The sequence below is a fragment of the Zeus faber genome (genome assembly GCF_960531495.2).
Source record: "Zeus faber genome assembly, chromosome: 1".
Lineage (NCBI taxonomy): Eukaryota > Metazoa > Chordata > Actinopteri > Zeiformes > Zeidae > Zeus > Zeus faber.
The window spans coordinates 50,153,368-50,168,659 of NC_137193.1; the positions used below are offsets into that span (position 1 = coordinate 50,153,368).

At 40.8% G+C, this 15,292-nt stretch overlaps 1 protein-coding gene across 1 annotated transcript in view; it reads left to right on the forward strand.

The window, feature by feature from the left end:
* The window catches only part of tsc22d2 (TSC22 domain family 2), a 41,818-nt gene that overhangs the window by 16,121 nt on the left and 10,405 nt on the right, over window positions 1-15,292 (forward strand). Inside the window, exon 2 of the mRNA XM_080014334.1 lies at window positions 12,339-12,407. Within this exon, the coding sequence (XP_079870460.1) occupies window positions 12,339-12,407 (69 nt within the window). The remainder of the gene's footprint in view (window positions 1-12,338; window positions 12,408-15,292) is intronic.

Here is a 15,292-nt window from a genome sequence, read left to right on the forward strand (position 1 = left end):
AGTTAACTATAATATCCTCTGTGGAGACTCATGAGAATACATATTTCCTTCATTAAAATGCCATTTTCAAGCATGGTGTCAGGGTTCCCCTCAGGAAATCTGGGAGCTGGTGTCTCGGGGAAGATATGGCACATTATTTTCTATACCTATAATCAAAATAAAAAAGAAATACAAAAATCACATAAGAAATCTACTCATTCTGCACAATCTACACTTTAATAATTCTAGAATCTTGGGAAATGTAAATAGATGCTGTTACATGTTGCCTGACATTGATACTGTTCTACAAAAACCAGATATTCTTGCTCTATGACTAGACAGATAATGGGCAGCTTTTGTATAGAGTCCAATATCAAGTCAGTGGTACAGGCATTGCTTTTCAACACAAAGCATTTTTATTGGAGTTTGAGGGTTTTCGATTTCTGCTTGCCTCGTCATTTTATTTCAGATCAATTTATTTTGTCTGAACAATAGCCTCACAATTTCTGTCTATTGTGGCTTGCATGGCAGAGATGTTGGGATGTGAATTGTAAGCATTGTGAATACCCTGTGTTCACATTTCCTCACCAGACTGTAGATTTATTGGGAACTTGAAAGTATACAATTGGGTAAATGTTAAGAAAAAAGGGCTTTGCGTAAAGCTACAATCTCGAAGATTTTCATTTAAATAAATGTCTGTTAATCACTGTTGAGGTCACGTGAAGGTGATTGAGCCTATGGCCCACTGATGAAATCCCTTTAATTTGCAATATTCTGAGTATTAATAACTTTAGGTGTCAGTGGCGACATTCCCAGGAAAAATCCAAGCGGTGCATAGTTAGTGACGCGTTTTCCATCACCCAGCAGTGGTTGGTGTAGAAGAGCGGGTAGAGGGCGCTAACAGAGCAGCCTTGCTCTTCTTCAACTCTGCGGCTCCTGCGCCGGGTGCAGAGGAGACAATCAAACTTGACTATCTTGAGGAAGTAGAAGTCTGTAGGTGAACCTGCGGAAGGATCATTAACGTGATCCCCGTAGGGAGCAGGATTGGCCTGGGCCGTTCATAAAAAAACACCTTATCGAGGGGACAGTGGCAGGCCGGAAGTCACTTGGTGTACTTTTTTTCCCCGGCCGAACAAACACAGAAAAGATCGGTGACTACTGATGATAAAACTTCAAAAACAAGTGCAAATCCAAAGAAAAAGTAACAAATTTGATGTTCAGATGAAGGCAACTGACTGATGTCACACAGGCGACACTGTTTGAAACTCTGGGAAGTGAAGTCCAAAAACATACCTGCAGTTCAATTACCGCCATAGGTACCACCGAAAATGACGAAAAGGAGATTGGCAACTTTAAAGTTAAAGACCAAACAACAAGTGCCTTTGTGCACTCAGACAGCGTTCTCCGAAAAACTTAAGGCTGAAACATCATCATCCTAGGCTCCACTGACAGCTATTCATTTTTTCTCAGAACTGTCCTTCACATGAGCCAAGGACTCGCAGCGACCTGATCAGGAGTGCTGCAGGGCAGAATTTAGGCCAAATTACTGTTTACCACTGTATCTATTTATGTGAGGTTCATGTCATGTATTTTTCTTTCCACAACCTGTGGCCTCCTTGTTGCCTTAAAAAAAACAACCCTGTTGCCTTCAAAGCTTCTGTCCCTTTCTAATCAAGCCAGCTATTTCGGTTGTTTTCACATGTGTCTAATACCTCTTTTCCACTGCACAAAAATCCTGTTGACATCCGCTAACATCTGGCTTTTGCCTTCAGTGGAAAAGGTTACACTCTGCATTTATTCCAAGGACAAATGACTCTGCAGTAGCCACTGGTATTTGTCGGCTCCAGCTCCGATCAGCAGTGATGGAGACATGACACCTGGGTAGACACGCCAAAATTTCGCCCCGTTTCAGGATGTTGCCACGTAAATAGACAGGAATATCTGCTGGGGGTGTAATAAGATTCGCGGATTGGTTTGATACGACGAATAGTGGTTTCATGGTTAGGTATGTTTTTCCATTCAGCAAAAAAGGGGAAATGCCTGAGAAATTTCCTTGATTTTTTTTTTTTTTTTTTTTTTTAAGATTTAATTCATTATAACTAATATCATAAAGTATGATCTTTTTTGACTTGGAACAGTGATGGCGCTATACCTGACTCATCGTCTGGGGTGTCTTGGCAGCATATAAAACAAAAATAGCTCCTTGTGAAAAATTAAATGCAGTACTGTAGTAGTTATAAACAAATACAAACAGAAGAAACAATTCTGTTTTTATCTGGAACTCGGTGTGTTTTTACAAAATGAAAATCTACTAAGTTACCAATATTTAAACGATGGAATTTTGCACAGCACCACAATAAATTAGCCGAGAATACATGTTCAAGTTGAAAAATATGAATTAAAAGTATTTAACTACTAATAAAAAAGAGGTAAAATGTTTAGATAACAAAAATATCTTTATTCTTTTAAACGTTCACAAAGTAAACAGTATTTACTACAGGCACATAAGAGGACTGGGTCCCCTAACCCGGATGTGCTGGCCGCGGTAAGCTAAGCTGTTTAATGTCCCCAACTTCGTAAACAAGTCATTGCCATTATCACGATATAAATGTTTTCTATCATATTAAAAATTTAACCGGTATTTGGTGAACGGATTATTCTAACGAATCGTTTGGTTTGTAATGCATACTGAACCGATCGTTATACCTCTAATATCCATGTATCATTAGATCATTTCATATCCAATTTTGAATCCAAAAACAGAAGTTATTGATTTTTTTTTTTTTTTTCTGTATGCGGAACCATGAAGAGTGTGTGTGGTTATGAGTGTGTGGACCGGTCCGTGGGCACCGCTCGGAGAACCCCTATGCTCCCCGCCGGGCTCAGAGCCACTCCAGCACCACCACCCCAAGGCGGCCTACAAACCGGAGGAGCGTCTCCGCTCTCCACCGCCAAAGGACCGGGCCTGATGCCTGTGCACCTCACGTCGGTGCGATCATTGATGATTCCATTGACTCCATGCTGCTTTTTACTGTTTTCTTTCCCCCCCAATCACACTGGAAACATGAGGAGCCCCTTTTCATGTTCAAGTTTTCCGGTGTGTTCTTGATGTTGAACGTAATACAAGGGGAAAAAAAAAAAAAACCACACTCCTACTAGCAATGGGAAAGGCACAGTCAACTATTTTTAGTGGGTTTACCCACGTTTGGGGAAAAATAAAAAAATAATAAAATAAATAAATATAACTGCATATTCACACTAATTTTGGTGTAAAAACAGTATCCGGTGCAGCTAGGAGCTGCTCGAGGGAGAGGTATGTCGTGTATGTGCCTCTGAAGCGAAGAGCTCCGGTTTCGCATGAGGCAGCTCAGAATTATGCCGTTCTTGCTGAAGCGTATCTGGAGAAGCACAAAACGTCTGTCAAAGTAGCAATGCATGGATGGCAAAGCTTTTCTTGTTTGTTAATGCATTCCAAATTCCAGCCTGCTAAGGTCTTATGTCCTCAAGGCCCTTAGCAAGAAGAAGAGCCACGGATGTAGTAAAGTTGTCAGCATCATGGTTTTGGAGGTGACTCTTACTTAAGGACTACCACAGGAGTGCTGATGGATGTAGTGCAGACAGAAGGATGACTACCATTAACTGAAGGGGACAAGATGGATAGTCTTGTGCAATCTGCAATTTCCTTTTAGACCTCGACGCTTCTCCTGTACTGCAATGATTTGTATAATCAACCTGGTTTTAAGTGGTAATTCATTTCAGGCTTTATTGATATAATATATTGTTGCAAAAACACTTTCGGGCTAAAGGCTGTTAACAGGCATCAGTGTCACATTTCAGGCTCTGAGCTGCCATACATTTAAAACAGTCTGATATTTATTTGGCAACTTTTATGATTACATATTTGTTTAGTTCTTTTGTACTTACAAAATATCTATTATCTCTTAGTTATCCTATCAGAATGAGCCCTTCAGGCCAAATTGGCCCTGGCCGTTGCTTTTGGGGTTCATTGTTAAACATCAGTAGGGTCTATATAAAATATCAACAGAGAAACACTCGGATGTAAATTTGAAAATTATGACATGTTTTAATAGATATTTGACAATGATCAAGGTTTTAACCAAATACATTTTCTATAGCTAGTGAATTTGGGATTACATTAAGATAAACTAGTGCTGTGCCCGTTCGATACATGCATGTTCGGAACGGGCTGCATTGTACGGGTGAGTGGATAAAGTATCAATACTACCGATACTACATCTCATTTTGAAGGTCCATTCTAGCGTCAATAGGATAGATACCAAAGAAGGGATCAGTTTCCCTCAGTATATTTCCTCACTTGCGCTTGATTGGTGCACGTCACTGTGGTGAACGGGAGATCCTTTCCGCATGCACGTTAAGTCAACGCCGTAGACACGGGTAGAAAAGTGATCAGTGAAAGAGATCCGCTGCGCATTCCTGTACACCATTTATCCTATCAAAACCAATAATAACAGTTTGTTTTAGGTGATTCTGGCCTTGGTATTACTTTGTATTGGATCGAAACTAAATTTTGCAATATCGCCTGCCCCTACTGCACTGTTCAGAACGGCCTGCACTCCAGACGAAAGTGACTCAGTCGCTGAGCCCTTAAGCCACCCTCCTCCTCCCGCTGTTCGCTGTGTATTAATATTAGTGTTGCGTGTCCAAATTCGACACAACACATCCTTGGGTCCCAGCAATAAACTCGCCAAGTGTGAACTAGATTGGGTGAACAGTTGTCGAGATAATCGAATGACAATCAGACGTGGACAAATTTGTTGGTACCCTTACAGCTCATTGAAACAATGCTTCATTCCTCCTGAAAAGTGATGAAATTAAAAGCAATTTTCTCATGTAAACCTGCATGCCTTTGTTATGTCAGAGTAAAGCAAAGAAACTGTGAAAAGAGATCAATTATTGCTAAAGAGATCAATTGTATTCTGAAATGGCCTGGACAGATTTGTTGGGACCCCTTAGAAAGGATTATAAATAATTGGATTATAGCGATATTTCAAACTAACTGTTTTCTTGAATTGGTGTCACAAATGTCTTCAATCTTATAATCAGTCATTCAGCCTATTTAAATGGAAAAAGTAGTCACTCTGCTGTTTGGTATCATCGTGTGCACCACACTGAACATGGACCAGAGGAAGAAAAGGAGAGAGCTGTCTGGGGGGATCAGAAAGAAAATTATAGGCAAGCAAGTTAAAGGTAAAAGCTATAAGACCTTCTCCAAGCAGCTTGATGTTCCTGTGACTACAGTTGCAAATATTATTAAGAAGCTTAAGCTCCATGAGACTGTAGCCAACCTACCTGGACAGGGCTGCTCGGAGAAAATCGACCCCAGATTGAACAGAAGGATATTGTGAATGGTAGAAAAAGAGCCAAGGACAACTTACAAAGAGGTACAAGCTTTGCCTGGTGGTGTGGTCAGGTACCCTTGCAGGTCGTCTAGCACGCAGACCACGCTGATGTAAACCGTTTTGAATGGTCTGACGTGACACTTGGATGCCTCTCACCTCCCTTAAATGTGCCTGGAGTTGAGTGGCATCATCATCATCCGGTTCCACAGGGCACTGTTCACAATGAAGCGCTCATCAGTGTGGGATGTGGCCAAAGGACGTCAAAATTAAGTTCACCTGTAAAGGTTATAGTGCATTTCAGGTTCATCCTGAAATTTCACCCGAAAGCCGAATATCCCTAACTTTTTGTGAGTATACGTTTTTGTGAATATGTGTGTGTGTGTGTGTGTGTATGTGTGTGTGTGTGTGTATATATATATATATATATATATATATATATATATATATATACACACACACATACACACACACACACACTTACTGAGTACCTTATTAGGAACGCTATGCTAACACAGGCGAGGTATCACACCTTTAGGCTGTATCACAGCCTAAAGGTGTTCTACTACATTCAGAGCCGTGACTGGGAAGGCCACTGAAGAACATTGAACTCATTGCCATGTTCATGAAACCACTTTGAAGTGACTTTTGCTTTGTGACATGGTGCATTATCACGCTGGAAGTAGCCAATGGAAAGATGGTTCAATTGTGGCCATGAAGCGATCCACATGGTCAGCAACAATACTCAAATACAGTAGGTTTTGGCATTCAAGCGATAATCGATTGGTATTTACAGGCCCAAAGTGTGCCAAGAAAAAATTCCCCACATCGTTACACCACCGCCACCAGCCTGGATCGTTAACACAAGGCAGGTTGGGTCCATGGATTCATGCTGTTGGCACCAAATTCTGACCCTACCATCTGTGTACACAGCCTCAGCAGAAATCGAGATTCATCTGACCAGCAGCTTTCTGTTCTTGGCTGGCAGAAGTGGATCCCGACGTGGTCTTCGGCTGTTGTAGCCCATCCATCCGCCTCAAGGTTTGACGTGTTGTGTATCGGGAGATGTTTTTCTGCTCACCACAATTGTACAGAGTGGTTATCTTGAGTTTCTGTAGCCTGTCCGCTCGAACAAGAAGACCCTGTCACTGGTTCGCTGGTTGTCCTTCCTTGGACCACTTTTGGTCGGTTCTAACCACTACGTCCACCACACAAGACCTGCTGTTTGGAGATGCTCTGACTGAGTAGTCTAGCCATCACAATTTGGCCTTTGTGCAAGATGCTCAGATCCTTAAGCTTGGCCATTTTTCCTGCTCCAAACGCATCAACTTCAAGAACTGACTGTTCACTTGCTGCCTTATATATCCCACCCCATGATTGGAGCTATTGTGAGGATATGAGCATTGTTATTGACTTCACATGTCAGGGGTTTTAATGTTGTGGCTGATCGATGTGTATACGTAATGTGCTGTGGCCCTCGTGCTTATCATTATTATAAACAGCTACCCGAAATTCTTCTGTGTCTTCGGAAGCTTTTGGCAGTTAATACGTGTTACAGCCACCAGGTATTCCAGTCTCACGAAACTACGGACCCGGAAGTGACTGTGTGTTTACACTTTTAGTCGGCAGGCTGCTAATGCCTAGCACCTGCTTGCACTGCTCCCCCACAGCCTGTGGTTTTTCGGTCTGTGTTGGGAGTTTCAGATTATAACAGGCTTTCTGTTGACTGTCCACTTGCCGTTACCGTGCCAACAGCACTCCGAGTGCAGCGATACCCATGTGAAGTTGCAGGGCTGTTTTCCTTTCAGCGAATGATAATCCTGAATCTGCGGTCAACATTGCTTACTTAATTGTTGACATCTACCCGGTGCTTGTTGTTATTATCGTTGTGCAGACATTATCAGCTATGTGCAAAGTTTCTCATTTATATGCTTTACTCACAGGTGTCTGAATTTACCTGGGTATGAAGCGTCCATAGCAAAATAATATAACGTTAGTTCTATAGCGATAAGATGGAGCCCTCTCCACCCCGCTCCTCTCCTCGTGTAAAAAAAAATAAAATAATATATGCATAAATAAAATATTTCAGCAGTGGTGGTCATATTTCATTACCCGTGTACCGCCGCTGCTAGGTGCATATAGGGGTAACACTGACGATAGAAAAATGACTATCGTGAATATATACATTTTTTAGACGGTTTCTATTGCCATGTCGCAAATCAGCAGTAGAACTGCTTTACGGCAATATTTGATGTCACAGTGCTTTACGTTATCTGTGAGGGTACTGGTAACAAAATGTAGGAACGTGACTCCTCCGGAAATGACTCGTTGGATGGATTATTTTATTTGGCCACAAGGTGAGGGTAACGACCGAGCTGAACCAGAGAAGCTTTTTGTTTGCTAATCGCGTTTTAGTACAAGGTTTGAGTGAATTAAAGTTTACATCTTCAATTTTGCAAACAAGTTGGATTTATATATGTCATTTATTTGGCTCTCCTGTGAATTTGAGAGCTCTATCAAGTGCCTTCTCATGCTGTGCCATGTCATCAAGAGGCTTTACCATGTGTTTTTCTTTTTTAATATAAACGATTTATTAATTGAATATACAGAAAGCGTTCTATATAGCGATATGTTGTTATCCAGATATGAAATTTCTTATCGGGATAGAAGATTTTGACCATATTGCACAGCCCTATAGATGATACATGCCAAAAGCCGCGTTTCCACCCAAAGTACCCGGAACTTTTAGTCCCAGGAACTTTTTTCACGTAGCTAAAAGGTTCCTTTAGCCCGTTCTTGTCTGCATTTCCACTGCAGTCTAAAGACCCGTAAAGACTACGCAAATTACTCTGCTGACCTATGAAAAACTAGACCACAAACTGCTCCAGTCCAGTAGGTGGCAGTAAGATTCAGAAAACGATACACCAACAAGAAAGATGAACTGGATTAAGAAAGACAACCAAAGTGATAATGTGGAAATATCACATTGGTTGTCTTTCTTTATCCATCTTATTTACCTGTACTTGTAGTTCCTGTCAAAAGTTAATTCACTCACAATCAAGATTTTATTATCAAGCTTGAAACAAAAAACGCGTTCACACAGGGGCCAACGAACTTGGGTTTACTGTGTAGGAGGGCAAAATTGTACTCGCTACACTATATGTACCACATTTCAGTTTGTGTGTTCATATATTTATACACACACACACACACACACCAGACTGAACCATCGGTTTGCGGCTACAGATGTCTGAAATAAAATGCTGCGAGTACTCGACCGATCAGAAATGCTCAGCACTAAAAGCCCCAACCCCAAAGTTCCTGGACTTGTGAAAAGTATTACCCCCCTAGCAGAGACTTTTTGGTTCCCAGAACTTAATTTAGACCCTGGTCTTCGGTGGAAATGCCCCGAAACGAGTTTTCCTCCAAAGGTTCCTAGTTCCTGGGGTAAGTTCCTGCAGTAGAAACCCGGCTAAAGTAACTAGGACTGAAGGTTTCCAGGCAGAACATTGCCAGAGTATTTCACTGCTTCTGCTGGCTTGCCTTCTTCCCACAGTGCATCCTGGTGCCATTTCTTCCCCGGGTTAACAACAGACAGCGGCAGTTTTCTGGTGAGAGTTTTGTGTCTCGGGCAAAGATAAATGAATACAGATTTTCTTACAGGCAATAAGGTTGCAAATAAAATGTGTCTGCAATACATCAGAAACTTCCTGTGACATGTTGCTACAGTTCCAACTGTCACATCCTCATGTCTTTGAGTATCTCTCACCCTCTCGAACTAGAGTTAAATACTACAAATCTCTGGGACGCACTCATTTACAAATACCTGTTGGCTCTTTCAATCTGCACGTTTTCTTGGTTTCAAGGGTTCAATTGGAGGGCTCAACAGTCACTCAATTTCTCTCTTATTTACATGGGATTGGTGCATCGGTTGGTGCATAGGTTTAGGCTTTAGGGGATGATTTGGGGATTTGCTTAGACAAGGTGATCATGGCTCTTGCATTTTTTCTCTTTCAATTGATTTGTTGTTGTCATTCTTCATCTCTTTCCTCTCTCACTGCAATTATATTTCTAATTTCCTGTCTCAATCTTTTTGCGTCTCATATTTGCACGTCTCCTCTCACGGTCTTATTGTTAACATTCCCTTCTTCTGTTTGTCTGTGTCCCTCTGCATCTCTCATTTTACTTCTTGGGAGGGGCATGCCTCTTATTTTCACCCTTGTGTCACACTCTTCAGGTTCTTATAGTTCAGCGCCGAATAGCTGTCATAGGTACACCGTGGGTGTCTACGCTGGTCCTTGTATTTATAGTTCTGCATTAGGGCTGAACAAATAATCAATCAAATAATTACATTGCAATGTAATACAGTAGAACACAATTTTCAAATCGCAACAGCTGCGACTTAAAAATAAATAAAATAAAAAATAGAAAGGGAAAAAAAGAAATGCAAAAAAATTGGACTAACTTTCGGGCTGTGTCCTCCTCCCGGGAGCAGAGAGGAGGAGATGGGACGGCTCCTTTCTCCGGGATAACTATACGATTTAACCCTTCTATTAAGCTCTTCCGCTCTTAATCTTTTGAGATTTTAGGAAGCGGCCCCAAAAAATGGAAAAAGGATTGTAGACCTGCCAACCTGCAGGCATTCTGTGTACCCACTACACAATTCTTTGTCAATGTATGCAGGTATGAAATGCCAGCTGAAACTCAGGGGGAAAAAAAGGGTGTGTGTATGTGTTTGAATGACGGAAATGAATCAATTCAAAACAATAGCGTACATTTATTGGGTATTTAAACTACATCCCTCGGATTGGACCGGATGCTACGACCTGTGGTTCTGTAAGCCCTCCCTCTCCTCTCACTGAACATCCACTGATAAGCAGTGGTACTGAGATTAAACTCTGCATTGTGAGGTAAAATGGGAAGTGGGATTGTTATAATAAAGCACAGAAATGTGACTAATGTTAACATATAAAACGTGAGATGGACCAATCGATCGACCGGTGACCGGAATAGGTTGGTTTTCACCGGCCGATCTGTGTCAGATATATTTTCAGATTCTGTGCCGGTCAAATTTACCTGCCTGATACTGTGCTCATGTACTGTTTTTGTAAAAAAATGCCCCGATACTCAAACCCAATACCAACGTAATGTAACGTAGTTGAAGCTCAAAAAGAGAGCGAAAGAAAGAATATGTCAGCTGTTTGGTGGTACTTAGGTAAACAAAGATTAGATAAATTATTTATTTAGCACCTGACAATATTCCAACATTGTGCAGACTGCATATTAATCGAGCTCTGCTCGTGATGAAAAGTTTGACTCTTTTTTGAGAACGAGCCACTCAGTCAAACGAGTCGTTCCATTTGATTCAGTTGGTTTAACGCACGGTGAGGGAAGGAGGACTTCCAGTGAACAAAAGTGGGAAGAGTCGGCCATTTATTTATTATTTTTATTTTTTTTGTAATGATTGCAAGTTATTTGCAAAGAACCATATAAATATATAAAATGTAACTTTGCCCTTAAAGGGAAAGGCTTTCGTTTGAAGTTTGAACTGGACATGTCCATGTTAGTTATATGTTGGTCCTACTAAAACTCAGTGAGAGTTACAGGTTGAATTATACTGAAACTTGGTAACAGTCCCATATTCAATTGTATTGACAGTTTCATGTATTATTGTTGTTCCATCGTGAATAATGAACAATAATAACGACACAGTATCAAAATCAGCAATCTCACTATTGTTGTAACTGAAAATTGCGGTGTAGTCTGTATGTGCAGCTGTCAAGTGATGCATTTGTCATCAACATACAGCAGAATGGAAATCGGAATTTGCCGGTCGGACTGTTTGGTTTTATTTGTAACCTTTTGTCAAATTTAATGAGCATAAAGCTGTTCCTGCACCTGCAGGAACCAAAAAAATAAAATAAAATAGCGCGCACGGACAAAGCTCATTCACTTGCAGCACAAAGAGGATGTATGTGGCCCTATGCGCGCAACATTTTTATAAAAAAGAATACATTTCTGCTGAAACACTGCATATTTTTTTGTAACATTAGAATGTTACATTTTAATCAATCAGTCATTATTCTATTGTGATTGATGGTTTGTACTTTTAAACTTGAATAGTTAAGTAAAGATATGTTATTCATATCAATTCATGCATCGAATCATCTCATTTCATCATAACACATAGGCCTGGCTTACACTAAAAAGCAGTTTATATATTGACTGTATCCAATGTTGTGTTGGTCATACTATAGAAAGATTTATGGCTTGTGTTTAGTGAATAATACAGAAGATAAGGAACTTCAAAAAAAATCGCAGACTTTATCGCAATATTGGTCGAAAAAAAAATCACAATTGGCTTATTTTTCCAAATTGTTTGGCCCTATTCTGCATCAGTGATTACTCACGTAGACCGCTGAAACATAGATGTCGAGTCATTTTTGGTATGGACGTAATAAAAACAGATTGCGGATATTTCGCATTACGACGCACGAGTGTAATTTATTGGTCTTTATAATTAAAAGATGATGTGTCGTATAAATTCACATATTTTGGAACCTCCTCAGCCACCCTCCCTTCGATCTGCTCTATTTTGTTTTCCACTGTATGCGTAAATTAACTGGAAACACCTAGCGGGAAAAAGTGGACCAATCACAGCTCTTGCGGTCTTGCGCCGCCCTTACGTGTAGTTCAATTTATGGAGAAGTGCACGTAAGCTATGGCGGCGGGCTACGCTGGTGACGTAGAGACGCATGGTGTACCTACGGCGGATATTTGACGCATTATAAACTATAAAGCAGCCTTTACTCTGCACCTGAATTTATCTGATTCTCCCCTTTCTGTCTTCATTACCTTCTCGCTGTGATCAGGATTCACTTCCTCCTTACTTCTCCATCCCTCCACCTGTTGTAATTTTTTTCTTGCCTTACTCATGATTATCTTCTTTCTCTGTCCTCTCCACCCCGTGTGGAAACACAGGAACCCATCCACAGCTTTCTACCAAGCCTTCCCATCTAGCAGATTACGGGGATCGAAGCCCCTCGATAGGTATGAGCTCGTTTTGGTGTGTGTTTACATGTTTGCCAGCCTGGACTGAACACCTAATCTAGACCACCCAGACCCCAAAAGGTTTTCATGCATGGAGGAAGCATGGCATTATGGGTAAAGCTGGAGATAGGTTTTCGTTATTGTTCTCCACGCTTTGCCTCCCAGTCAGTTCCCTTTGGGAGTCTTTGTCAGTTTTAGTTGACTTATTTTTCCCGTTATGATCTGGTATTTACGCCGTAACTTTCACTGATTTCACCTTATGAGTATACAAAAATCTGTCTCTTAACAAATTTGAGGCTAGAAATAAACAATCCAGTTGCTGGATCTTTACTCATATTGAATCTACAAGAGGTAATTTAAAAGTAAGTCCCGACTTTCATAAGACACGGGCTCGCATCGAGGCACCGCACCCGGGTTACAGGGTACATGTTAATTCATTCAAATAACCTCAGATAATAAATTTGATAACTACATCTACAAGAAATAAATACTATTTATTGTTCTTTTTTTTTTTTAATTTGTTTTTTATTACCGCTGAGTGTACATGGGATGGTCCCACGCAGAGCGATGCGTCTCGACTGGGCGGACTGTCCATTGTGCGCTCAGGGCAAGGGGCCGTGGACTTACGTCTCGACCAGTCACTGTGCACTTACGTCACTGAAAGTTCCTCTTGTGCCGGTTGGTCCCTGCCATAGAGTAGGAGCTAAAAAAAAAGTTCCACAAAATGGAGTTAGCACTATGTAAGTACTATGATCGTTCCTAGTTCCTGCAGTGTGGACACAAAAAAGGAACGGTTGCTCCAAAAGGTTCTTAGAACTTCATTCAGACTCTCTATTTTGAACACGTCTACTTTAAATGATGAAGAAGTCACTTTTATGGTTGTTGTTTAACCTATCAGAATTATAGAATGTAGATAGGTTTATGTAGATCTGGTACCCAAGAAAAAAAAAAAGAATTCAAATGCTTGGTATGTAATGTTCTGCACTAAGAAGCTGATACTTGTGTTTATTGTTGTGACAATATTAAATTAAGTATTGAGTAAATGGTCATTTGGCTTTTATTTATTTTTTCTTTTGTTTTTAACAGTTGTGATTAGGGGCTAGCTTGATTTAATTAACATTAGTTTGACCACTGCATATTAGATGGGGCGTAGGAATAGCCCTGTGTTCATACAACCATCAGTTCGGGCCATTGGCCTATACTTTTTTATGTTATACAGCGATGGTTATAACAACATTCCTTTAATAAGCATGTCTGTCTGCGTGCTTTATGTACGTATGATGCGTCATTGCCAACTTTATTATATAATAAACTAAGGATGTTCAGATAAGATGTGAATGTTTGCGTACGACTGCTTGTGATGTGCGGGTGCAATATCTTGACTCCAAGGATAGAGCGCCTGTTTGTTCTCGTTCCAGCTTGAGTGCCCTCAGGCTTAGAGACTAACAGTAAAGCTTTATTCAAAAATGTTTCAACTAACCGCAAGTAAACCTGACGGAGCTGACTCAGTCCACGTCTTTTTGTTTCAGGCCAACTCTCCTGCAAGGTCAGACTTGCTGAAGTGCTCTAAGTTGCAGATAAACAGGTTGAGGGAACAAAAGTGCGTTCCTTTGAATGACAACGTGAAAAACGCAAATCCTCATTTAGCGGTGTGCTGTGTGATCATTGCAGTGTTTGGTGGTGTATTGAGCAAGTTTCTGATTGGTTTGGAGAATCAAACATTTGTCTGCAGCTCATGGAAACAAATCTCTTGTTGTTAACATTAAACTCCAGCAAATTAAAGATGACTAACTGGGGAGCCAACTCCACTGCGGTTGCACTCGCTCCAATGCCGCCGGTGTCATTAGAGTTGACAAATGAGTTTGTCAATTTGATATGTCCACGTGCCAGTTCTTTGGTCAGCTCTGTTTTTGGATCCCGTGTGCTCCCAACACTTTATAATAGTTGACCTTTCAAACTTTTGCATTTGGATGCAGACCGTTATTTATCTTTGCAACAGTTTAACCCCATTCTGTGTCGCCAAGATGGTACAACTAGTCGGGAATAATGCCGAAATGGTCTTAAGGTTCATGTGGTAGCTCAGGAGGTAGAGCTGGTCGTCTAGTAATCTAAAAGTTGCTGGTACGATCCCAGGCTCCTCCTGCTAGCATGCTGTAGTGTCCTTGAGCAAGACACTTAACCCCTAATTGCTCCTGATGGCTGCGTCCATCGGTGTTTGAATAATTGTAAGTCGCTTTGGATAAAAGCGTCTGCTAACTGACTAAATGTAAAATCCAAATGTAAATGTAATTTATCATCTACACTAGAGTTCCGAACTCAATGCTATGTTGAAAATTGTGTGATGTAGCCTAGCTGAGCTGATTACATTATGAGCTCAGTGCAACTTGTGTCCATACTTGTCACTGATGTATTTATCATTTTAATGACAAATACATTAGTGACAAGTGTGACAGAGGCCAAAATTGAAAGTAACACTCACAACAGTGGTAAACATTCCTTGAAAGTGTTGAGCACACTAAATGCAATCATTGAGAATTTTTTGTTTGGTCTGTTTAAAGAAGGAGCAGCAGACCTTTTTTATTGCCCTCAACCCATAACGGGCAATATTAGGGTTATGGAAAATAAAGAAGACATCTTATTTTGGGAGTGGGTACACCTGATGAGGGGTTTAATTGAGACAAGGTATACAGGCTGTACTGTACATAACAGAACAACATGCCGTTATTGAGAGGATGAGAAAGAAGTCCACAGGAAGCCAAGAGTTTCATATGAGGGGGCAGGGTCCGTCTTGTTCATGAACTAAATTATCTTCCTTTGACCTCATCCAGATGCGCCCCTTGCTCTCTCCCTTTTATTCCTTTACTACGGTAATAAACTTAGACCCA